This window comes from Orbicella franksi, chromosome 3 (assembly GCF_964199315.1).
Source record: "Orbicella franksi chromosome 3, jaOrbFran1.1, whole genome shotgun sequence".
Taxonomy (NCBI): Eukaryota; Metazoa; Cnidaria; class Anthozoa; order Scleractinia; family Merulinidae; genus Orbicella; species Orbicella franksi.
The window spans coordinates 26806883-26832803 of record NC_138147.1 but is presented as its reverse complement, the minus strand read 5'-3'; the positions used below and the strand labels follow the sequence as shown (position 1 = coordinate 26832803).

The 25921-nt window shown below is 39.1% G+C and overlaps 3 protein-coding genes across 3 annotated transcripts; 1 reads left to right on the top strand and 2 right to left on the bottom strand.

Moving 5' to 3' along the window:
• Nucleotides 1–444: 444 nt before the first annotated feature.
• Nucleotides 445–1757, bottom strand: LOC145483141 (melatonin receptor type 1B-B-like). The gene has a single exon (XM_081461735.1). The coding sequence runs from the start codon at nucleotides 1574–1576 to the stop codon at nucleotides 527–529; it is 1050 nt and encodes a 349-aa protein (XP_081317861.1). The 5' UTR covers nucleotides 1577–1757; the 3' UTR covers nucleotides 445–526.
• A 12133-nt stretch (nucleotides 1758–13890) lies between these two features.
• On the bottom strand, nucleotides 13891–20207 carry LOC145482886 (SUZ RNA-binding domain-containing-like). Its single transcript, XM_081461526.1, has 7 exons — nucleotides 20145–20207; nucleotides 19715–19791; nucleotides 19010–19082; nucleotides 16331–16452; nucleotides 15597–15641; nucleotides 14562–14630; nucleotides 13891–14013 (listed from the first exon to the last, which is right to left on the bottom strand). The coding sequence occupies exons 1-7, from the start codon at nucleotides 20205–20207 to the stop codon at nucleotides 13968–13970; spliced, it is 495 nt and encodes a 164-aa protein (XP_081317652.1). The 3' UTR covers nucleotides 13891–13967.
• A 77-nt stretch (nucleotides 20208–20284) lies between these two features.
• On the top strand, nucleotides 20285–24967 carry LOC145482822 (cytosolic acyl coenzyme A thioester hydrolase-like). Its single transcript, XM_081461465.1, has 4 exons — nucleotides 20285–20834; nucleotides 21747–21975; nucleotides 22832–22957; nucleotides 23544–24967. The coding sequence occupies exons 1-4, from the start codon at nucleotides 20292–20294 to the stop codon at nucleotides 23714–23716; spliced, it is 1071 nt and encodes a 356-aa protein (XP_081317591.1). The 5' UTR covers nucleotides 20285–20291; the 3' UTR covers nucleotides 23717–24967.
• Nucleotides 24968–25921: the final 954 nt, after the last annotated feature.

The following is a 25921-nucleotide window of genomic DNA, read 5'->3' as shown; positions in this document are numbered from 1 at the left end:
TTTTGTTCAGCGTCTGGCTTGCTAAAAACTGATTTAAAACACTGTCTCTAGCTGAAAAAAAAAAAAAAAACGTGAGTTGTTTGTTGGCTGGCTGTGACTTTTTCGGAAAAGCAATGACAATGAAAATTAGTTTGTGCTATGTCCATAGTGTGTCATGGTAATTGTCAGTTCTAGGTATGATAAATATTTCATACTACCGGTACACTTGCTCTTCTAATTAACTCTGCTGGAAATGCTCCTACGACAAAGACTTTCTTAGTTTAGTTTATGCTAACAAACCAATCTTGTCCTCAAATTACTGATGCAGTTATAATTTATCGATCGAACTTTACAAAGTGAGTTAAAAATTCCTCCATTACACGGAAGTTAATCTTCTCTCTACTCCTGAAAATGAATCTTGTCGCAAACGCGAAGATCGGTTGTCTTCTTAGCTGTATTGGAATCACCCAGCATCCACACTGTTATAGTCTGCTTTGGAAGTTTCTTCAATTTTTCGCCAGTTTTCGTCGTCTTCATTCGACGACACTCAAAATCTCTTGAGCTCAATGGCCTGCTGGGTTATAATTAGATTTTCTGATTTTGGTGAAGGCGTATTTGATCTTAGTGTTGTATCCGCAGTGGACGCTTGTTGAGTGACCTCAATTTTCTCCCCGGGATTGCAACAGATGATTCGCCGAAATTCTTTTCTGAACAAGGAATTCATTCCTGCGTAGATGAAAGGATTAATAGCATTGGACAAATTCAGGAAGAAAGTACATAGCAGTTGAACATTTCGTGGCATCGTTCCAATGAAAACGAAGCGCGTTAGGATGGTAATGATCGACGAGGGTACCCAGCACAACATAAAGGCAAAAACCACAGCAAACAAAGATCTGCTTAAACGAATCTCGTGCCTGGACACCGTCGTATATCCGCCTTGGCGTTGAAGGGCACGCGCCGATACTGCGTTGTGCTCCTGAATTTTTCTCAGCACTTTCCTGTAGCTGAATATCGTTATAGCAAGTGGAAGGACAAAGAAGAGCCCAATCACGACAAAGTGATGGATAATCCTCGCAGAGTTGTTTAAATGCTTGTGTAAACACATTGCATATCCAGGGTTGAAGTAATAATCCTGTACACCTGCAAGACGCGTAATCCAAATGTAGCCGGTTACAAAAGCCCACGCACACGCAAGCGTTATGCGTGTTTTCCATTTCGAGAAGAATCTTTTATACTGTTTCTCTGACTTGCACATTCTCACATATCTGTTAGCGGCTGTAAAACCCATGGTAACTGGCGAAATGTAGACGACAAACACGCTGAAAAAAGCGTGCATTTGGCAAAGGGCTTCGCCAAAAGGCCATCTGCCTGAGATAAGAACTCCGGCGACCAGGGGCATCACAAAGATGGCGGACAGCAAATCACTGATTGCCAATGCGACAATGAAGACGTTAGTCGTCGTACGGAGGCTGGTGTTTCTGTAAACAGAGACGCAGACTAACACGTTGCCCAGTAGAGAAATAATATCTAACACAATCATGAAGCTCGCTTCTAAGACTGTCACAAACAGACTCCTTGAACTAAGCTCGTCCCCCATCACTTCTTTTATAACCGTTAAAGCAAATGTCAGGACGATGATGATATGTCAAAGATATGACGGAAACTTGAAACAAGGGATTTGAGACGGGGAATGCATTTGCATAACAATATAGCTAGGATTGGCTGGAAATGAAAAAGAAAAACTTTTGAATTAGTAATTAGAAAAAATATCACGATCCATGTCTTTGCTTAATTTTCTGGCATCGATGTTTAAGAGATTTCATTTTTGTTCAACAGTTTAACTATAAATTAAGTGTTATGTCCAAATCTTAAGGCAAGAAAACGTAACTGTCATTAAATACAAAATTAAAGGCTTCATTATATATATACTCGTGGAGGGCCATGAGCTTGACAGTTTCCTTGGTGTAATTTACCAAGTGTTACCCTCAGAAAATATCTCTTCTTGTCTATTCTTATTAACTTGATTTAATTGTTTTACAAGGTATCCTTCCTTAAGATTTTCTGACCTGAATTGTGGAAAGCCACACTGAAGATGGCCGTGTTCTCTTATTAAGACTTCGTTAATATTGGACCAAAGCAATAACTTGTTGTAGGCTTTCTTTGTCTTGGATGCAATGCGTTTAGTTGAAAAATTGCGAAATTAGAATAACAAAACCGAAAAGGAAAGCATTTGTCAGATATATTTTTTTCTCAGCTTCATTATTTGAAACGCGTTTGACAAGTTTCATAAGATTTACTCTATTCCTTTATAAAACTGCGATCAAACTGGAATACATCATGCAAGCTAGAAAACAAAAATAATAATAATAATAAAAGAATATGAAATTTCTTAAAAGCGAGTTTTGCGCATTACATTTACCATAAGCTTTTCACTTCCCGAGTATTAATTAACGTATTCTTAAATGAATACGTAAAAAATGAGTTTCTAGTGTGTGTGTGTGTGTGTGTGTGTGTGTGTGTGTGTGTGTGTGTGTGTGTGTGTGTGTGTGTGTGTTTATTATTAGTTTGTGCTTAAAACCGTGTGGGAGACATTCGAGTGGTAATGTTTATCAAGCACTGTATAAACTAGATCTAACATTCTCACTCATGTGGATGGAACCCTACTGTGTGACCATTCAAATCAAAGTTATTCAGTACTACTTTCATGTGATACTATTTATAACACAGCAGCTACACAGCGTAACGTATTTCTAAGTCTGACACCCCAAAAAGTGACCACGCAAATGCACGCTTTTCAACAGTGATTTACATGTAATGCAAGCCAGAAAAAAATATTTCAATCTGTAATCTTTTTTATTATTATTATTTTTTTTAATGGTTGAAATTGAGACCATGAGGAACAAAAACCAAAGCTAAAGCAACAGAGCAAACTAAAAGAAAATACGACCACTCAAATAATGTGCCGTACTTCAAAACTTCGGATATGAATATAGAGCCATGGGACCCAGAAATTTATAAGATTACAGTTATAGCCACACATACCTGGATGTCCTCGCTGTTGAAAATCCATGAAAAATCGAAAAGAGAGGAATCAAAAAGTCCTTCATTCCAAGGACACGGAAACCCGAACTGATGGCCAGGAGTAAAAATCAAATATTTATGTACTTAAGCGGAGTGAACATTTGATTTCACGATTTGAGCATTGTTCACTACGCTTTAAGCACTTAAGATGCTAATGTCTGTAAATGGACGTATTGACCGGACAGCCATCTTAAAAGCCTCAGTGTGTGAATTTTGGCAGCTCTACAGCTGTAGAGATCTTAAAGCCAAACAATCCAGGCGTCTCCGCTACTGACCTGAAATAATTTCAAAACCTATCCACTCCTCGTTAATCGTTTCAACCCAGGATTAACATTCATTCGTAAAGTGAGAGTCTCTTTTAGGGGGTCGTAGATTTCGAAAACTGCCATATTTTGTTCCTTCGAAATCGCAGACCGCTTTTGTTTTCTCCTGAAAACCAAAACCGCCCTACTAGTAGGACGATTATCATCATAACCCATCTTTTAACAGCACGTAACAAGTTCTTTACGATATGTTGGCTCAATAATCGTGTTTCTCCCAGAAAGATCACGGTTTCTAAACAAATTGTTTCTAACTCCATTCAGTAACCAGCGAACAAACCTTTTTGACGGTTAATAGGCTGTTCACAAACACAGATTTCAATCACCGCCACAAAAAAAATAAAAAAATAAAAAAATAAAAAAAAAACCGAAAACCGCGAACGGAATTTATGATTTCCCGCAACCGCCAGATAACTCTGGGTGAGGTTGGTTATGGAAAGAATTGTTGTTGGTCACTAACAACTCTTCTTTTAGAAGACTTAGTATCTTCACCCAGACGATCACACTATACTAACTACCTATCTGCTCTGTTTCAAGTTTCCACAACGAGAGCGAAGTAAATCTTTGTCCGTATCTAGCACAAGTGTTCGTGAACATTTGGTCGTGATTTCCTCGTGAAATGTTGGTACAAATTTCAAGTACATTAAGGATTTCTTACGCACTGCTTCTGAAGGTTCGGTTTATATCAAATACGACTGCAATTCTATACAAAGTCATGGAGTTAACATTACCAGTAACTGACAAGGGCAGGTCAAGCTATGGCTCAAAATCTTTTTACAATTTGAATCATGATGACCCTTCTAGGAATTCACACCGAAGAAAAAAACAAAAACAAAAACAAAACAAAACAAACAAACAAACAAACAAGCAAACAAAAAACAAACAGAGATCGCACAACAGAAAAACTAGCCTGCGTAGAAGGCGTATAAAGGGGAGGGGGTAGGGGAGGAGGAAGAGAATACGGGGAAGGTAACGCCTGCTACAAAAGCCGCTTCTTTTGCATCTCCGCCTACTGTTTTACGGTAATCGGATTAACAGAGCTGTCAGTTCAATGACCAATCAGAATAGGGCGCACGTTTTTCTGCATGACTAACTTTACGCGGGAAGGCATGAAAAAATATTCATAGTGGCGAGCATTGTGAGAAAATCTTCAAGCCGTGTAATGTCAGCAACTCCCACAAAGGTTTGTAAAAGAGAAAGAAAGCCAAGAATAGATATTCAAAAAAACAGCAGCTGCAGATTTTGTGGAGTAAACTTTACTTCTTTACGTCAAACTTTCATTTGTAAATCTATTTTCCTTTGGTCTTTCTGGCACCACATGATTCAAATGAAGCTGTTTACGCGCAAGTCCTGTTGACTGTTTTGCGTGTTGTATGTGCCATTGCTCGACATAGTTCAGGCAAGACCATGGTTTCGATCCTCCATGTGGATCTCATCAGTAGCCGGTATTTCTAGAATGCTCTATACGTCTGTAGTTGCCACTAGCGCAACTCGAAGTACAACTTTCTCGAAGTAAAGCTTCGGCGTCTCCGAAGGAAATAGTACGAGAACAAATATGATATCCGTGATAAGGATCTACCAACTGTACTTGCAAACAGTTCTAATCATAGCCGGGCCCGGCGTCTCAATATAGAATGCAAGTAAGCAACATGTTCACGGTAAATTTCATATTTTGTCCCTCAAAAGCAAATTCGTGGAGACTTAAAAGCATATCTTGCAATAGAAACGAGCCTAAACAATGCATAAACACATGGCAAATTACAGAGGTGTCAAACTCTACCAAGCGACACGCAGACAACAGCGGAAACCATGCAGACCTATGACCTATAAAAATTTGCCATAGCACGATCTGACGGCTCAACTCTACTTAAAATTCCTCCTTATTACACAACATGAACTGCCTTTCATAAGCACGAGTGAAGCTACAAAAAAAAAGGTCGAGTGACCGAACAGAGAACTGCAAATGTACAAGTGCCACGAACCGTAGAAGTCTTGTAGGTTAGTCAACCCCATTTTACACAGTCCTCGGTGCGAACAAACATTTGATATATGAGAATTTTGCTGTATCCTGTGGGCAACACCGCTAATACACTACGAGCGACGACGTTCAAATCAGCCAAAGCTCTCGCTAGCACATCCACTTCGGCCGCCATTTTGGTTGTTTACGCATTACTTCACAAACCCGTGCTATTGTCCGATTAACCAATCAGAATTTTGCGGCCGCCAACAAACGCAGAAATGAACCAACAGGGGTCTTCATAGCAGGCGTTCCTTTTTCCCTTCCCCTCCCCCACTCCTCCGGTTTTTTGCCTCGAATTCTCTTCCTCCTCCCCACCCCCTCCCCTTTATACGCCTGCTACGCAGGCTACAGAAAAACCGTTGTAACATACTTCCGAAGAAGGCCATCGAGATATATTTGATTTTCGCCAAATCATAGTCAAGAATGAAGGATCCTCCGTGTACACATGTTACGCCGGTTCAGTACTGCAAAATCTCGTATAGTACCTAATTATTTGGGGCAGACCGTAACAAGTCTTTCAAAAGACCGCTTTTATTAGTAAAGAAGGAGCCATAAAGGTCTTCTTGACCAATGGGAAGTATGGTGCATTAGAAAAGACCTTCTGTTTCGCAAAAACAAGTTACTTTGCAATTTTATAAAAACCAATATGGCCGCTACGAAATTAGATCGAGTAAAAACGCGCGATAACCTTTGATCTTTGATAATTTGACAGTCAAACCAAAGAGGCAAACAATGGATTAATTCCTTTTTTTCTCCCGTAAAGACTCGTTAATCAGTTTAATCTTCTATGTAAAAAGCGTAATCTAGTCTTTAGGGAAACAAGAATACATAATTTACAAACTAGAAGACGTAATACAAGATCTTGGAGGTAGATGAATACCGTGGGATACTTCACATGACGAGGCGTTTCTCTTGGCCACTGTGATCTTAGGTTAGTCTGTATATCTGTGCATACGTAGAGAGAAAAACGCGCTAAAATAGCGGCACAATACCTGTAGTAACGCTCAGCAATTAGCGAAGGCAAAATGTGCCCTAACGCAAACGTTTACGTCGTTTTGGAGTAAAACGAGCTTTCAATTAGCTAAAAAAAATCTAAGCCCTTTCTGAAAATGAAGCAACTTTCAAGACTGGGTGCATTTTACTCTGCATAGCACTGTTTTCTTTTTCCTTCTAAGTACACAAACTTAATAAACATGAGCTCTATTTGTATTACTATCAATATATATTTGTTATGAAGAGCCCGTTAGTAGTTCTCGGCAGAGACCGCGTGGAGAAGCTACAGTCCCGTTGTTGTTCTCGGCAGAGACCGAGTGGACAAGCTACAGAATCCCGTTGTTGTTCTCGGCAGAGACCGAGTGGAAAAGCTATAGAGTGTTATCACGTGCTATTGTAAAAGCTATTGAGGAACTTCGTTTAAGGTCAAGTGGAACGTAAGGAGATTTCTTTGGAGACACCGAGATTTGCTGTGAATTCGTGTCAGTGGTGACTAAAGTTTAGCAGTAGGCTTAACTTAGTTTGGTAGTAGATTTTATTGTTTAGAAATCGCTCCTTTGTAGCTACGATTATATTACGTATTGTTAAATAAATAAGTTGGGTTCATAGAAGAGCTTCATAGTATATCTTTCTGACGGTCAAGCGATACCGTGACATATTGCAGTGGATAATGGAAGTGTCAGAAATGGTGGTAAGATTTAACCTGGTTCGTTCGTTTGTTAATTTAGGTAAGTTAGCTGGTACGTAATTTAGTAAGTCTGTTTGTGTTAGAGTTCGTACGCACAAAGTAATAACGTAACGCACGGGTTCACATTGATTGGTATTGTAACAATTTTGGGCTGACTTCCAAAGAACAAGCTCCTGAGAAATCTTAAATCTTATTTCATCGGTTGCGTTCAACAAAGCGGTATCTGATCAGACAGAACCTCGGTTCAGGCAAATGAAATTTTAAAGTTTTCTACGGCTTTTTAGAAACAATTTGAGGTTATATAGTTACACATTAATTTCCGACGAGAAAATTATTCTGAAAGTACATAAAATACATTCGATTATCAACAAAACAGTCCGCAAATTATTAGCTGCAGTGTTCCTTACCGACTTTATTTGTTCATTTAAGTTGTGTTGTCACAACAGGTCCAGTTCCCATTGACGAGGTGTAGGTTATTCTCCCCCAAATTTGCATTACCAATCAGTTTTGTACAGGTTAGAGTTTGTTAATGCAGAAAAACGTTGATTTGTTGTAGATTCAGCGAGTCTCTTTCAGACGATTGAAACAATGATCTAAGTGTTTACATCGAAATAAATTGACCCCTCCCCCCGCCAAAAGGGTAAGGCGAGTTACACTTGGCAAGTTACACTCCGTCCCGGTCCCTCTATTCAGGATCACCCGGCAAGTCAGCACCTCCCCCCACCGTGACATTCCAAACCACTCAATTTTGTGACCTCGTCTTACCAGTTTGTATAATTTTGTTTTGTTAAGAAAGAAAGAAACGTTATCTCGTTTGCTGGAGATTGGTATAGAGCGCGGCCCTCCCACCGTACCAGGACCAACATTTATCCATATAATCAGGCTCCTTGTTTGCTGAATAGAGCCAAAGGTTGCCCCAACGCTCTGGCCTTTCCGCTTCAAGTAATCTAACGGTGTGCTTGCTGTGTATACCACCCACCATCTTCAGTAATTTCCACTACCCTGCATAATAGCTCCATCGATAATGGCCTCTGTAAGATAGGAATAACGAAAGGTGTCTGGTTATGGATAGTTTTCTTTATACATACAAGTCCTACTTTTGTTAAGTAGAGTCTGCGTACATGCAAACATTACTTCCCAACAAATGTTTGAATGCTCCTTTTTTCTCGACGCGAAAAGGATGCAACAATTGCAATCAGATTGCACGTTTATTAATCAGTCAGTCACTGGGTTATGCCAAGGACTATTGCGAGTCCATGAATTTGATTAACATATTGATTTCTGGGGTCAAGTGATATTCTACAATCTGTCCCAAGTATAAACGTGATAGTGTTTTGTTGGAGAAACAAGTAATAAGATCAGGGCGACTTAGGGATGGAGGAAGCAGAGAATGGAATTAAGAGAAGATCAGGTGATCATCTCTTGATGGAATATAACATATGCATCAGGATTTATTTACGGCACAAGTTGGAACCTCCAACCTCTTTCGACTCCGTAGGTAGGGTTAACACATCTACACACAAAAAAACAAAACAAACAAAAAGTGGTCTTTTTTTCTAAGTAATTCATAGATGTCCCCCTATGTATTGATCACAAACATCTAAAAATCCGTACCTGCTTTATACACTTAAACAATAAGTTCGTCAGATGATTTCTGTTGACTGCATCAGTTGACGCTAACCTTGAACTTGCAATTTTTGTAACAATTATAACTGACGAAAATCTCCAATAGCACTCTACCTTGTGAATAACTTGTTTTCCTTTTTTTCCTTGTAGTACCTAGCTCCAACTATTTCCATCGCTGTCCTTACAACAATAAGTATAGATCGTTACTTGACGCTAGCGAGACCAATTGCCTCCATTTCCTACCGACCAAGATTTCATACTCCTTCTAGGTTGGTTCCTCTAACCTGGAGCTACTCCATAATACAATTCATACCCACATTTTTACTTCGCGGACGTAAAGCCCATCACCTTGGAAGGGAACAGGACAGTGTATTACTACACCACTGTGCCAAATTATACCTCCTCTGGAACAGCTTACTTGGTGTTTCTCTCGGTGGCGTCCTTCGCTTTGCCTTTGCTGACAATGAGCATCTTGTATTACAAGGTTGCGAGAGTTGTATGGAGGCGACAAAGGAACCTGTCAATCTCATCTACGATCAGTGCACAAGCGACTAATTTGAAGGTGTTGGTGCGATCGAGGAAAAGAGTTACTCGTGTGTTGCTGATTGTTGTCTTGGTGTTTTTGACGTGCTGAGCGCCATCTGTAATCTAGCTACTGCGGTTTTATAGAGAGAACACTGGGAGGATTTCCTAATCTCATGGATGGCGCTAGACTTGGAATGTATGGACTGGGTCTAGCCAGTTCCATGTGCAATCCTTTCATCTACTTCTTCAACATCGCTGGAAAAAGAACCGATGCAGTGCGAGAATTGAATTTGGAGATTTCTAATAGAAGGAAAAGGAGTTCCTCCACAAGCAGTCAAAGAAGAGGAAGAGGAAAACCTCTAATACCTCGCAGCTTTCGTCGTTGAAAAAAGCTGTGGAACTCAAACGTGTGATGGAAAACAAACCAGAAGAAATCGATCAAGGAAATCTAAATCACTTGACAAATCATGAAATCTGGAAATGCGTGGAAGAAATATGGCAGCCATTTAGTGTGTGGCCACCAGCTCAAGATCTTCGTGAGTCTGTCCTGTAGTGTAAGAACGTTTATTATTACATTGATAAATAAAATGTATAGATATTTGCATTGATATTGATATTCATAACATTTTGCTCATCTAACACACTCTGAGTGGTTCTCCACTCGTTTTACAACAAGGTTATGTAAACAAAGTTATGATGTATCATTGGCTTTTGTTCGCTTTATATTACTTAAGAAACAGTAAACATTTTCTGTGTTTCTGTGGAGTTGTAAAAACAGGGGCAATTTTAAGCAATTGTCTGTGTTCTTTATACAGTTCAACCCCTATTAAACGGCCACTTACGGGGAAATGTATAGTGGTCACTTAAAGGGGACTGGCCGCTTAACAGAGGTAAAAACAATAGAAAAGCCCTCATCGGGACTTTGATCACTGACCGCCTAATAGATGTGGCCGTTTAATAGGTGGCCACTTAATAGGAGTTCGACTGTATATTGATTCGTTTAGTCAAGACCCTTGTAAATTGTGCTTGTCACGCCACATGTGACAGAGGCAAAGTCAAAAGGGTTGCTGGATTGGTCACCGCACACACTTTGTACACTACAGATTGGTGTATTACGGTCTTAATTTAAGGTGGCCGAACACAGTTTTGATACCTGTGTTTCAATCTCCTTCTTCTCAAAAACCCTTGATCCTTTGGTCGTCAAAAATGGCAACACGCAAGTTAACAACACAAACTTCAGATTTTTGATAGCTAGGCTGACGTATGTGCCGTTGCCATGGCAAATGAATAAATATAAACAGGTCTTTGAAATCGGTTTTTTTTTTTGTTTCCAGAAAATCTAGTCGTTAGATTTTCTTTTTCATTTGCATGCGACAAGCTTGTAACAATGCTCACAAGTTAGCACTATTTTAATAATAGTTTAAGGTAATTCCTCTAAAATAAAAGTGACAATAGATTTTTGTTCAAACTTTGTCCACTGAATATTTGTCATATGGTAACTTCGATTTTGAAATAAAAAAGGGGGGTGCCCATGCTAATTAAGGAGCAGTGAGGCATTGAAAATGCCCCATTTTGGCATTATTTAGTGCTTAATATAAAAACACATTCCCAGTAATTGTAAAATCTTTGTGAGCCCAGACTCACAAGAACACGCACTAAACTATAATCAATACATTGTGTCGGACACAAATAAACGTTTTAAATTTGATTCAGACAGAAAGCTAAATCCTTGATTAAAAATTTGAACCAAATTTCCTGACGTGGTTACCGACTGCAAAATAGAAAAGACCACAGTGTATCTGCTATTTTTGTTATTTGTTCAATTTTCAGCAATAGAAATTAGATCAGTCTTTTCTCACGCAAAGCTTATGATTAGTTGATTACAATGACGGGAAAAAAAAGTGGGGTGCCCATGTTCGTTGGTGAGCTAGAGCCATTTTTCAACTGACAGAGCTCAATATCAAGGCAAATCCGGCATGTTTTCAATATGCGCGTGCACGAACGCGCGCTAATGACGCCATAAATTATGCGCAGTAAGGATGCGTTATGCAAATGTAAGGAATGACCTTAACAGAGGGATCTTTAATTATAACTTGGAGAAGGTTAACTGGAATATCTAGAATCGCCTCTGTCAATTTTCAATTTTTTTTTCCATATTTCAGTTACTTGTTTTCTAAAGTATTTTCGTGCCAAATTTCGTAAAATTCTAACGAGTGCTTCTCGAGAAATAGGCGTATTTCCGAGAAAGTTATTCCGCATTCAATCGCAATTTTTTTGCCTTACTACGCACGCGCTGCAGTTAACTGGGCTCTTTCGGTAAAAAAGAAAAAAAATCTGAGAGTTGCTGGGTTCTTTGCATCGTTACCTTTTCTAACATACATATTTGATAAAAGAGTAAAGCCATAAATACGCTGTGTTCAATTATGAAAAAAAAAAAAAAAGCACAGACAGCGAGGGCATTGATCAAATAAAATGATCGCTGTATCGACGCCATCGTTGCTTTTTGAAATCCTTGTGCGTGCGCTGAATGGCATTAGCAAGAGCGCGCGCGGAAATTGCGTTCGGGCACCTTAGTATTAACCAAACTTTTAATGGTTATTACTTGTGTAACTAGGGGTGTGAAATAAAGTTGATATGGCTTAAGATCAGGAGCAAGCGCAAATCTTGAGTTATCAAAACTAAAATAATCGCAGTTATCTAAACCTCGTGGGTTTCTCGGTATGCTAGAAAAGATACATTAAAATTTCGGACGTATTATTTCGGACGTTTAATATTCGAACACTTTTTTTGATCTCATTTAGGTCGACAAAATTTCGGGCAACAATTTTGGACACTTTGACACAGCTAACTTTAATTTATAGCTACAAAACACGCATTGGACTGAAACAACAACAAAAGATGATAGTTATACCGCATCCGCAATGTTTTACGAATATACCGACGTGAAAATAACACAAGTTCTATCAAGCCGTACTTACGTCAAGTACTGTCTCAACTAGAGTTCGGTCCATGACGTCCAGCATAAAGGAAACTAGGAGCTTTGCACCTACATCAAAGTTTCATACTGTACTATAAATATTTCGGACGCTTACAAATTTGGGACGGTTTTGTTATCGGACTCTTGTTTTGTCCGCAATTAAAATCGCCCGAAATTTTTGGCAAATAATGTACCTTTTTCGATACAATTCTTCCCATTGACCCCTGATTGTCGACATTTTGTCGGTGTTGTGCTTGGTTTCCAAATCGTGCGCTCAAAACCGCTTACACGCCGCACAAACCCGCCGTTTAACGATCTCTCAGAGCCTTGGACCACAAAATAGCGTAGGCTTCGAGACCTCGCGCGCAAGAATTATCCCAGGCTCGACTCCGGGCGAACAAGGAAGTATAAATGTATTAGACGATTTCGCACTGGGTCTCTATGCGTTGGAAACGATTTCGCAGCATTCGTTGAGAAATCAGTCAATTAACAAGAATAACAAGGCATTTCAACAGCATCGTGTTTACTAACTTTGACAAGACAGCCCGGTGCTTTACAGGCCCCTTTATGTGTAGGCTACATGGTTATTGATCCCACAGTGGTCGCCCAACCCGACACAAGCGAATTGTTTTACAGCATTGTACCTGTACTCCTCTGTGACTCTCGCAAAGATGCCTGTTCTGCAGGCTAACACTAATCTATGAGCACGCTCTTACCTCGTGGACTAGATGGCGGAGGGACAGAAAGAAAGGGGTAGTTACGTACTTTTAGTTCTCTCCCTACCTACACTGTAACCCGCTCGCCTAGGTTCGTATAGAAACACTGCAAGACAGTCTTTTGCTCACCAGTCGGACATTGAATCATATACAAGCTAGAAAAAGGTAGTCTTTTGATCGTATCATTATCTTATTAGCCATGACCGTTGGGCCGTGGTTTTCGTTGATGTCTTACGAGGCAGTTTCGCTTCAGCTGTCGTAGCGCGCGTGTTATATTCTGATTGAATTCGATCACTTTTCCGGGTTGTGATGAGAAACTTCTCACGCTTTCAGCTCGATCCAAGTATGATTTTCGGATGCGATTCAGAAACACATTACAGCTTACATGTAACAATTGCACAATGAGACCCCAGTGGCCACTCAGATGGAAGGGCAGTTCAATGGGAACGAACCATCTTGCAGTTCATAAGGAGTCCATCAGTTAATAAGATCTATTTCCTCTCGAACTTCCTGGGACGTTGTGGATTTCCCGGCAAGCAATGCAAGCTTTGGATAACGTCCACGCCCAACCAAGTGCTCCTGTCGCTATAGGGTGGCGTAACAGTTTCCAGCACATTTCAACGACCTGCACGATTTTCATGTGCCGTTAGATTTGTGACCTAGGAACAGCACGTTTCGTCACACGACGCCAATCCAGGACGTTTCTGTATACCACGCCACATGAAAAGTGAACGGCATTTAGAGTCAGGAAAACGAACATTTTTTTCGTTCTGGTGGATCAAATTCAGTTTCCCAAAACAGATTGCCACCAGAAGAGGATTATTCCTTAATGTGATGATAAAGAGCTTGTGAACCAGATACATGTATTCCCACAAAAAACACATACACTCGCTGTGTGTGTGAACACATGAATGGCTCTCCTGTTGAAGTGTACATACAATAGTTCGGCCCGCACTTTCAGTTCCACGTTTTTTGTTTGACGTGCACTTCACGATAAAATACCCCGTTATAATTCATATTGTTGGTAATGCATATCATCTGTTCACCTTGCAGCTTGAAATCCTTTAGAACCATCGTGTTCTGGACCTCTGAGAAACAACAACAACAATAACAAAACTATATTTTGAGACAAAACAAGCAGCTCAATGTGTAAAACTTCTGTGAAGACCAGAGACTACATGTACAAGTACGTTAGAGTGGTTTTCATTTGAGCCATGTCGAAAATTCAGAGATTTTGCATCACCTAGGCTACACGATTGGCGTAAAAACTCGCGCCACTTTTTCATCCAATCAAGAAGTAAAACAAAAACCAATCGTGACTCACTCGTAGACGTTTTCCCGCGCTTTGCGTCAGCTACATGTCATAACTTCGAGTTTGTATTGGTTCGTATTGTCCGTGTCCTTTATGATTGGCTAAAGTGATTACTTCCGTTAAGGTTTAGCGACACTCGAAAACCGCTCTATTATGCGAGTCCAGACAATAAGTAGATAGAACACTCAACCCGAAGTGACCCATATCACGATAGCTTAATTCCGTTCCATGATTTCTGTGTTATAATTTGCTCGCGCGGGGAAGATAGACACACTAAACATACACATATGCGTTGTAAATCATACTAACAAGCCTTGCATGTACCTTGGTAGTCGAATGACATTCTCTGGAAGTTTCTGTTCAAGTTGTATTGTTTGTGGTATTCCATCTTTTCTAAATTAGTTTAAAAGAAGCAAAAGAAGATGTCAGTTATACAGTTCCTAACCTGCAAATCCTAACTGACAAATAGTGCTAACCTGCTGTTACAATTTTTCTCCGTCAGTCTACCTTTTTTTTCATATTTACACCTATCTTCATGCAACCAAAAAATTCAAATGTTGTACTATAATACCTGTACTTTCTGGCATAGGAAAAAGCTACAAGTAAACTGTGCACCGTACATGGACCAATATTTTTTAACATAAATTTTCATGTCATTGTGTCTAATGTGCAAACATGCACATCGATGGTAGATGAAATATAACCATAAATCAAAATAACCAGAACAGAATAATCGATGTGTTTTTCTTTGAATCTGTTACAACATTTGACATTGCTAGCTTCAGAGGTCACTACTTTCAGAGGGGAGGGGGGGGGAGCTTTTACTTTCATACACCTACCGTGCATGGTACGTGACCCTTGCAAAGGATATGAAATATACAATGCAGCTCCTTTAACTTGTAGGCAACATGTTTTTTATAAGGTGATCATGACACCTGTTTTTTGAGGGGTACAACATATCCTTTCTTATTCTAGCATGTAAACTGTACGTAACTCAATCAAAGTATATCAATAAAACAGAAACTAGACAGAAACAGAGACCAGTGACATGCAGTTTGGATCAAGTTTGGTGACCTTTTACAATAAAAAATGGGGTTTAATAGACACCATTTGTCAGTCATTGATTAACTGGCCATTGTCAAGAGGTTATTTTGGCAGTCATGATGTGTTTTAGTGGCCGTTGCCCTTAAGGAGAAGTGGCCGTTGTAGTGAGGTTAAAATAAAAGTGAATGCAAAGAATGTATAGGCCATCTGACGGGACCAAAAGAAGTGGCAGTTGTAGAGAGGTGGCCATTAGTAAAAAGGTTCAACTGTAGTGTCTTTGAAATACAAAGTCAAGGATGAAAAGCAAGTTCTTACTCTGAATCATTGTTTTCGTCTGACGCAGTTCCCAATATTCTTGCTCTAAAAGATGATAAATCAAAATAAAACAAATGAGAATTTAGTTCAAATTGACATCATTACAGACAGCTACAATTCTGCATTGTACAGTGACATGCATATGTGCCTTCACACGCACCTAGAGCACTTGTTTAAAAAGTGAACTGATTTATGCATATTTAGATGAAGTCTAAAGTTCACGAGTTCATCTCTTTTAGCGCATCCAGTTCCAAAATTAATAGACCAGGGGGAACAATAAATAAATTGAAACCATCATAATAAACAATTAGATTCTGAGATCAAGATTTCTATTGCGTGATAGTTAACGAGGGCGCAGCCCAAGTCAACTTTCAAGCATAGAAATTGAGAGCGAAAAATCTAACTGTTTTAGTATAAATCTACTAGTAATTCAAAACTTTATCTAAATCCTCTTCACAGACACTTCGAAAATGCCAAGAAGCGGCCATCATTTTGTTAACAAGCGCACACTGCTACGCTACTCACTGTCAATCCAGAATAGATAGTGAGTAACGTAGCCAATCAGAGAACGGCATTTGTGATAGAATGCTAGTAGATCTATACTGAATAGTAAATAGAAACCAACATTGAATCTCATTATGATCCACAAGCAGGGATACATTTACTGCATACAGTTAAATTGTTACGTAACAAATGCCTATGAAAATGTTCTTAAAGTTTGCTTATTTTCCTACCTGGCCTCTGCATACTGTGCCTGTCTTTCTGCCAAAGTTTTATGTACAGGCTTGTCTTTGGAGGACTCTCGATTGTTTCCATTATCTGTACCACCAGAATCTGGCCTCTTTAAGATTCTCAACTACAAATAAGAATGGACTTCTTTTAGGCACTTACATGTAATCTATTTCAGTAGCTACTCAGCTGTGTTCTACATTTCTATTTATTATAAACAATAGAGTGTTTCTGTTGAGGAACTATCGGCTGATAGTTAACCCACAGAAATTACTATCCTTCTGGGTAATTTCCTTGGATGGGCACTTATTGGCAGACAGTGTCTCTGTGCAAATGAACACTATTACATGTACATGAGATGATCACTTTACACCAATAAGAATCAGAGAAAATTTAGTGGTGAACTATAAAGGTGGATAAACAACGATTGTGGGCGCAATTTGCAATTCTCCTGAAATTGAAACTTACATGTATGCTTGATTTTAGGCTCAAAAGTACTGTAATCTTGTAGAGTGCCTGCTAAAACAGTTATATTACTCTTCCTTGTTTCCTATAAGAGATAGTCAGCTCGGCTACAGTATGCCTCATTGACTACTGGCCCATAGAAAACTCAGTCTCATAATCCAGGGATTGGGAAGGCTGTGTGCCATGCACATACTGTATGTCTACTGTATGTCACATAAAGCCATGAAATGAGGCATTATGAACCTTCTAGGCTTGTGATGCCCCCTAGCCACAAGACAGTTAGTAAAATATACACTATTTGGTGGAAAGGATTTTAATTTGTGAAATTTTCAGTGTAATGACAAATAAACACATTCACTACTAGAGAGCTACATGTACACGTGTGTTATGTACAGTTCATGCATAGCTCAAGTACTCTAAATTTAAAACTGAGCATGTCTCAGTGATGTTGATGTCAGACTTAGAGTGTTATGTTTAGTCAGTTCCAGTTTGGAATGTATAGTTTAACCTTGGTGAAAGGTTATATAATCTGTGTTAGCTATTCTGTGACTGTACACTTTAACCTAGCTTGAATTCCAGTAAAAAGTATAAAACAATTGCAATCAAGAATTACAATCACATCGTTTGTCAAATTTTTTTTTTATGGCTCATTTATTTTCCCTAATGGCTCAAACTTTTTTTATAAATGGCCCATACAGACTTTCCAATGCCACGGGTCATAGGCTCATTCGCCTGTTTTGCCTTCCCAGTTTATGATAATCTAATTGTTGCATATACAAAAGATACATCATGTACATGAAGATACAATCAGTGCTTGAACAAAGTCTCTGGAAATCAAACACAGGTACAGGGTCCAAAATTGCGCTTTCCTGGTCACCAATGCGACTAAAAATTTTGCACTGGCGACCAGAATTTCACAGCTGGTCACCAGCAGGTGATTAACTATTTCAAGCCATGATAATTACACAAACTTTGATTTTCAGTCAAATCGATTAAAATAAAATTCAAAGGCGCCCGCCAATTGGTCACTCACTTTTTACCGTTCTGCTGCTTTTGAAGTATAAAACCCATTTTCCTGTTATTATGAATCTACCACAACGTTTCACAGTTACGATCAGTGCGAAGCTTTGCCGCCATGTTTTCCCAGCAGTTTCCCATAACATACGTATTGCGGGCGCAGAAGGCCACGTGTGTTCTTTCGCCATGAACATTTATTCAGGCGATGTGGTGTCCAAAGATATCCTGAACTCTTTCCCTAATTTATTACAAAGTGGAGACGGAACATCCGCAAAGAAATTAGTGGAAGATTTCGATATTCAACATGGCGATTCATCGATCGTCTTGACAGAACGCGAAAGGAAAGATCGTTTTGCACATAGAGCAAAGAACCAAACGGCAGTTTTCAGTCGGGTACATTTCTTCTCCAAAAGGTAGAGACAAGAAAAGGTGTAAAATTGACTTGAAACATTTGGCAGTCGCAAGAAACTGCGTATATGGCCGGCATTCGATTCGTTCATTGTGGGTTTTCAGTGGCAGGTGTATAAATAATCAGAATGTTTGTATGTAATCTTATCATTAGCGGAAAAATCGCCATCATTGCGGCCCCAAATGCGTTCTCTTCGTTCCGATCCTAAAAAGAAAAATTGGCAAGCAGAATTTTCCATCTGGCGACCAAAAATGTTGGTTTGTGTTTCGCTGCAAAGGGAAAATTTTATTGACACTTTTTGGCGACCACATTTTTCCATATGGCGACTGAAAAAAAAATTTCAGTCGCCAGTTGGCGCCTACCTAAAAAAGTTAATTTCGGACCCTGAGGTACATGGACCTGTACAGTTGTTAGCCTTGACAAAATGAGACCAGAAAGAGTGAAAGAAAAAAACAACAACAACAACAACAACTCGGTATACATGTACATGTACACTGTCAATTGTCAGATTGTGATTCATGTTGCTTGCTTCTCATTTTCTCCAACATACTGTACACATATTTTTGTCATTAACTTGTGATTGCTAACGACAAAAAATGCAATCACAAGTTACGTTTTGAGCTTCACCATGGATTAAAAGAGTCGAACATCTCAATACATCTATAGTATATTAACCATGTACTATGTCCAAGGTAAGATGCCACAGATCACTGTAGAGGCATACTGTTATGTAATAATTACATGTGACTGGGTCATTATGCCAGCTATATCAGTTAACGTTATGAAAATATACCTGTGGTTTGTATAGAGTTCTGTTTGTATCCTCTTGCATAAGAACTGGTGAACCAGTCTTAGTTTCCTGTAATCTGACAGAATACAAATTATAGTAATTAATTACTACAGAATCTATGTACACATTTACAGTTATGTGGTGGTCAGTGCTGCTTTGTTTTCTTGGGCAAGATACTTCACTCTCAGAGTGCCTCTCTCCATCCAAGACTATCACTTGGTTCAGGTGAATTAAATGCTAAAATCCCTGCAATGGACTGGCATGCCATCCAGGGAGAGTAAAATGAATAAACTTGGATCTAATGAAGTTCAGCATCATGCTACAGAACTGAAGTTGATCACTGGCCTTATGACCCACTAGGTCCATATATAGACTTTTGGACCTTGAGGTATAAACTTTTTCACTAACTCTAATTTTTAATTCCATTTATTTATTTATTTATTTATTTATTCTGAATCAAGGGGCCCCATAATAGGCAAAGACATTCTGGCAAAAAAAAAAAATTATTCAATCTGATAAATAACACTTTTAGTAGCATTTTACTTTAAAGTACTCCCTAAAATTTCCAGAAAAAAAATCCTAGCTCGGGAGACCTTTTTGAGGGACAACAGTGATTTTTCATCAGTTCCAAAATACAAATATTTAGCTTACACATATGCCAGTCTGCACATATTTTAGATCCTTTATAGGACAATTAGTTCATCTTACTTTTTTGATGTACTCGATGCTTTCTGATCTTTTTCTCTCACTTGCTTTTCTCTCTCCTCCATCCGTCTTTCTAATTCCTAGTGATAAAACAAGTTAAAATTTTGAATTGAATCATAACTAAAAAAAAAAAGATTGTATAAAACAGGTAGGTTTTTTAGCTGCAAAATCGCGTGCAAAAATCTGTAGTATTTAACCTTAAAATGGATAACAAAAAACACACTAGCAAAGCAAATAACAAATCAATTTTAATCACTCCAGACGAGAAACGTAAGCATATTGCAATAAAAATTACCGATGTCACCATGACAAATTTTAAAAGAAAACTTAACGAAGGCTTATAATTGTATACAGCTAAACGAGTCTCAGTTTCGAACACAATTGCATGAACGTTTCAAGGTGAAAAAACTAACACGATTTATTCATTTCTTACCCCAGAATCCGCCACATCTTCCCAACTGTCCCAAATGTCTTCATCCTCCTCTTCAGCCGCCATGTTGACTTCCGTCCGATTGGAATAGTACGCGTGCGCTAATGTACTCACCGCTGTCCAACCGCTGTCCACGTTACGGAAAACAAGATGGCGACCCAGGTCGCGTGCAAGTCAATGGAAGTGGAAGATTCAATTTCTCGCGGGTCAATCGAAGTTTGCCGGCTGATGCATCCAGATGATGCAAACATGGCGGGAAATGTCCATGGTGGGACGATCTTGAAGCTGATCGAGGAAGGAGGTTTTATAATCGCTACGCGCCACTGCAACAAGAATCGACGCAAAGATGACGAAGTAGTTTTTGCTGCCTTAGCGCGTGTCGAAAGAACAGACTTTTTACTGCCGATGTACATCGGAGAAGTGGCACAGGTTCACGTCGAGCTGGGTTATGCGTCAAAACGATCGTTGGAGGTGAAAGCGTTTGTTTGGGCGGAAAATCTGGGAACTGGAAATCGTCGACTGACAAATAGTGCGTCGCTTTGGTATGTTCCAGCTGTTTGGGGTTCTGATTTAAAGGTTATACCTGAGGTCCCAGCGCTTGAGTATTCAAGCAAGGAGGAAGAAGAGAGAGGTAAGGCGCGCTACGAGATGCAGAAGAGAGCAAGGCTGGATAAAGAGGAACATCTACAGGAGGTTAATATCACCCTTAGGAGTGCATGTAGAAGTACACGCACAACTTAGGCTAATATTAATTAAGTGCGTGTAATAATTTAGTTATTAGTCCATTTTTAAAGGCATGTTTTCAGTGTTTAACGCATAAATGCAAGCTACAAATCGAGCTCACTCAATTCCATTGTTTATGAACGATCGGATGCCAGAAGATAACTTGTTTGTGTGTCCAGCAGAAATCTTTTAGGGTGAAGGGGAAAAAAAAAACGCAGCAGTGTTTCACAAATCCGTTGGCATGTTGTGTGGACTTTTACCCTGCGAGAAGAGCCTCCTTGCATCTTGTTAGATTTTTTATAGGATTATAGAAGGACAGAGTAGTGGACTTTGGACACTAGAGTTGAACTTTATTTAAAATTATATACTGTTAACAGGAAAATATTGTGATTATTTGAAGGTGATAGGGAGATAGGGAATTAGCACTGCTAAAATGGACTTTAACCATAACTATGTCACGCAATATCCACAATATTTCATATTTCTTATATAAACAGAAAACTGGGGGCAAGTGTTGCACCCTGACATACAATTCTTTGCAAAAAGTGGCAAATTTGGGCTCCCAAGGCAATATTTTTTTGGAGTTTGCAACAGATTATTTTATGAAACTTGGCATTCATGTATGTACTAAATTTGGCGTGATACAAAAAAAAAAAAAAAATGGAAAAGTGTGCATTGTTAAAAACTCCATTGATTACTGTACATGAAGAACACTTTGACCCCTAGTCAGATTGGAATTGTTTTCTTTATTTATGGATGCCTGTTTGGTATCTGTGTGCTACAAAAAAATATGTCTTAAATTGTTATTAAGATTGTCATCTGTAGCTTCTATAAAACATTACATGTACATGTACATGTACATGTACATTCATTTTGTTGCAGACTCCACTTTGCAGTGGCACAGTTTCCTCTTGGGTTCAGCCAGATGGAGTGCATGTCTCTCGTTACAGTGTGGCAAATTCACAGTCATCCCTGATTCACTCAGTACAGCCTTCAGACTGTACTAGTACTGGCTTTGTACTTGGAGGTGTAACCATGAAAATGATGGATGAAGTTGCAGGAATTGTGGCATTTAGACATTGTAAAAGCAATGTGGTTACAGCATCAATTGGTAAATTTCTTATTGTGTCAGGAAAAAATGCTATTATTGCAATTTGTTAACAAACAGTTGGTAACAGTTTACTGAATGATCATGTTGTAACATATAATTTGCGTGCAAACAGTTTTTATTACAGTATTAGTGGTCACTCAGACTGTTCTGTTGGAAATTTGTTGGTCCAAAAAATATCCACACCCTCCTCAAAAAATCATTTTTAGTTTGCCACCCCCACCCCCTGCACAACACTTTTGGAAATCCAGCTTAGCTTCCTACATGTGTTTGTTTGTGTAAACAATTTGGAGTTCCAGGGGATCTTTTTATTCAAGGGAACAAGGGATATTTTGGGGGAGTAGTTTGAGGGAATAGGGGATATATTTACTATTAGGGGGGACTTTGACCAAAATGTTTAGGGAACAAGGGAGTTTGTAAATAGGGAAAAAGGGAGAAAAAGTGAAATTTTCGAGGGACGAAGAGAACATGCTACTGCCCTTGCCCCCCCCCCCCCCCTAATTAGACGGCCACCCCTATTAGGTGCCCAGTAATCAAAGTCCTGATGGGGGCTTTTCTAGTGTTTTTACCTCTATTAAGCAGCCAGCCCCCTTGAAGCAGCCATCATCCATTTCCTTGAGGGTGGCCATTTAATAGGGGTTGAACTGTTGCTACTTTGGTTAATCAAAAGTAGAATTTTGTTATTTCAGTTGAGTGACTTGTTCCTTGGGAGCTACAGTGGTCCACTGGTTTGTGCATTGGACTCCATCTGAACCAGTCCACATAGACGAGAATACAAGGTCATCGTCATGACTGGGTGGGTGCTACATAACTTTGACTAAAGGTGTCACCCTATTAATATTTATTATTGTTATTACAGATGCAATTGACTTCCATGCACCAGTTAAGCTTGGTCATATCATACACCTTACTGGCCGGGTAACGTTTACAAGCAACAAGTCCATGGAAATAGAAGTTGTTGTAGATGCCAAGGACTATCTTGCAGGTAAGACATCTTAAGGTGTTTAATTAATCTAAACATGGTCATACAGTGGTTCTTAATTGTTTAGTGAGCAAAGTGATTGGATTCTAAGCTGAGGGTATTACATGTACCTCCTAATTGCTTGATGCTAAAGACGAGATATGCTCCTGGGGTCTGAAATGCGGAGCCCAGGTCTGGACATACATGTATATTATAGGAAGTGAAACCTGTGGAAAGAGGATTTTTTTTTTCTTTCTTTCTTTCTTTTTTTTTTTTTTTTACCAAATTTCCAAACACTGCAAAGAGAGCTGAAAATATAACATGCCGCATGGTTTTCTGGACAATCTTCAAGGTATTTGGAAATGCGATAAACAATGTCTGTGAGTGTTTGACAATTATGTTACTTCCAAGAATGGGTACATTAGACTTTCAAAAACCTAATCAAAACTAAGGAGAAAATGCAGTAGTAAAATCTTTAAAATAAATGCTAATTAAAGTCAGACATCCAAACACCATCTGGGAGACTATTGACTACATGCAAAAGGGATTTACTGATGAATTGTTGGCGACTGTTGTTAGATTCAATGACATCTTAACTGTTAAATTCCAGAAAAGAGTGTCAGAGCATGCAGTGCATTTTTCACTTTTGTGTCCCTGGATGACAAAAGACGACCTCAGGCTGTCCCCCCTTTGGAACCTGAGACTGATGATGAAAGGAAACGCTTTGATGCTGGGATGAAGAGATATCAACTGCGCAAAGAAAGAAGAGTGCTTCAAAGCTGATTATCAGCCTCCCCCCCCCCTCCCTTATCCCCCATGAATATGTCTTTTGTGTTTTCTCCCCACTATTGTATCATGGGAGGAGCATCGGAACTGCATTAGCCATGTTCCATGACTTGATGTTTTTATTAATAAAAATGCTTATGGGTTATTGACCAAGCTTGAGGTAAAGATAGCTGGATGTTGGCCAAAATAGTCTTTCATTTTTTAATTTATTTTTTGTTGTTGTTGTGTGTGTGTGTGTGTTTATGGACCGAGACACAGTGGTGTTCCATAGACAGACAAAAACAATCAAGACTAACATCCAGGCCTTTTTACAGAAGGCACTTGGTCAATGTCTTAAAAGGATTTTTTATATGGTACATGTATGTGTACATGTGTACAGGACACCACTTTCTTGGGACAATGGAGAATCTTGAATGGGCAAAATGAGGGTACATGTATCTTGCCTGTTCAGGTAGCTAATTATGGCACATGATTTGATTGATCCTGCCAACTTGTGGAGTTAGTGGTAAAATAATATCTATTACTAGTAAGATCCATTAAATGTTCTTATATAGAATTTAAAAGATAGTACATTTTGTAATTCAAATTATAATTTATATCATACAACATTTGGATCAAACGGAAAGATAACTTGCATCACTGGTTATTCTAAGACTAAATTATTTAACTTAATTTAAAATAAACAAATTTGGTGCAAGGATATTTACTTAACAGTAGGAGAATCATTGTTTACGGTATTTGCCTTATTGGCATAAGCACTTCAGGGTCTGATTGAGAAGCAAAAATATGAGCTACAACAATTGAAAAGCCAGTGGTATGAGTAACTGTCCAAGCTTACTTTGCCTGGTGTTTCTTAAATACTTTTTGTGCGACGCAGGTTCAAAAACTCAAACCTTCACAAAGGATGTACAATATGGGCTTATTGGCGCTTTTACCATTAAGAAATTTTGCAGTTTTTGAAAGCCAACTTCCCTTTCTACAGTGTGTGTACATTATACCCAAGAGCTAAAAACGTTACCAATATTTACTAAGTTTTGCAGTCTCTTGGAATGTTTAGAATCAACGTGCATCTGATACGAAGCCTTCTCTGAGGAAAGTCGTATGCCAATAAGGCAAATGTAAACAATACCATCATTGACAATCGCCCAATATCGTAAGATATTGCACTGACTATACTGTATTTGTATTTTAATTTCTAGAGATATCAACAAGTATAAATAAACTGCTTTATGGAAAAAAAAATGCTTTGTTCAAAACAGGCACGTCTTGTCAGCCATCCAGCAGAGCTTTGTCGTCATACTGTAACGTTGAGGCATTTTGTCCTTTCATTTTAAGTCAAATATTGCACGTCACGTTCTGTTATTGCATATCACGTGACAGTCGTTGAATAGAGGTAGCAATTACATAGAAAACCCGGCTCTTTCCTTTTTTTAGGTACTGCCAATTGCTGGTCTGTTAAATAGTTGTCAAATTAGGCCTGCCATGGTCTGCCTCAGTCCCTTCCAATACCTTACATATGTTTGTGCTCCTGCCCGCCCGTCTTACAGTCATTTACTGACTCTCTTGTAAAGGTTCTATTATTCAATACCAATTCGTTCGTTCGGTAACCCTTCTACCCATCTGCCCAGTTGTCTGTCTGTCTTCAGCCTGTCTGTCTTGCTGTCTGTTTGTCTGTCTGTCTGGCTGGCTGGCTGTCTCTCTGTCTGCTCTTGCTATTGTCATTTTATCGAGTTTGATCGTATCCATGCTACTTGTACCAGCGTTTGGCAACTGTCTACACATGGCTTCTTTGCTGCATTCAGCTACTGTTGATTACAGTGAATGGACCTTTTCGGTGATACGGCGGCCATTTTCATTTGAATTCTATTGTTTCAAACAGGAATGCTTAGGGGGCAAATACATACCAATTTACCCCCTGAGCATCCCATAATAGCTATTTGAAAGAACAGAATAAAATGGCTGCCGCATCATTGGGCATTGAGAAAATCAGGAATCAGGAGCACGGAACATTCCGGAATAATAAAGAAGAGCACGAAAAGTAAAATTAAAATTTAAACTGGTCGAGTAATTTTTACCATGTGTAGGTTTTTCAGATCTGTTTACACACAGTTTTCCTTTAAACATTTTAGCGGCCAAGAAGAAATTTAGTTTGTTTGCGATTAGTTCCACTGCTGTTTTCTCGCGGTTGGCTTTCATTTTCTG

Bases quoted from the DNA above. Each gene is read 5' to 3' on its own strand.
- LOC145483141 (XM_081461735.1), bottom strand. From the start codon at position 1,576: ATGGGGGACGAGCTTAGTTCAAGGAGTCTGTTTGTGACAGTCTTAGAA.
- LOC145482886 (XM_081461526.1), bottom strand. From the start codon at position 20,207: ATGGCGGCTGAAGAGGAGGATGAAGACATTTGGGACAGTTGGGAAGAT. The intron at 19,083-19,714 runs GTAAGATGAACT...GTATTCTGTCAG, and splicing joins GCATCGAGTACATCAAAAAA to ATTACAGGAAACTAAGACTG. The intron at 16,453-19,009 runs GTATATTTTCAT...TCTTATTTGTAG, and splicing joins GAACTCTATACAAACCACAG to TTGAGAATCTTAAAGAGGCC.
- LOC145482822 (XM_081461465.1), top strand. From the start codon at position 20,292: ATGGCGACCCAGGTCGCGTGCAAGTCAATGGAAGTGGAAGATTCAATT. The intron at 20,835-21,746 runs GTTAATATCACC...ATTTTGTTGCAG, and splicing joins AAGAGGAACATCTACAGGAG to ACTCCACTTTGCAGTGGCAC. The intron at 22,958-23,543 runs GTAAGACATCTT...GTTAAATTCCAG, and splicing joins TGCCAAGGACTATCTTGCAG to AAAAGAGTGTCAGAGCATGC.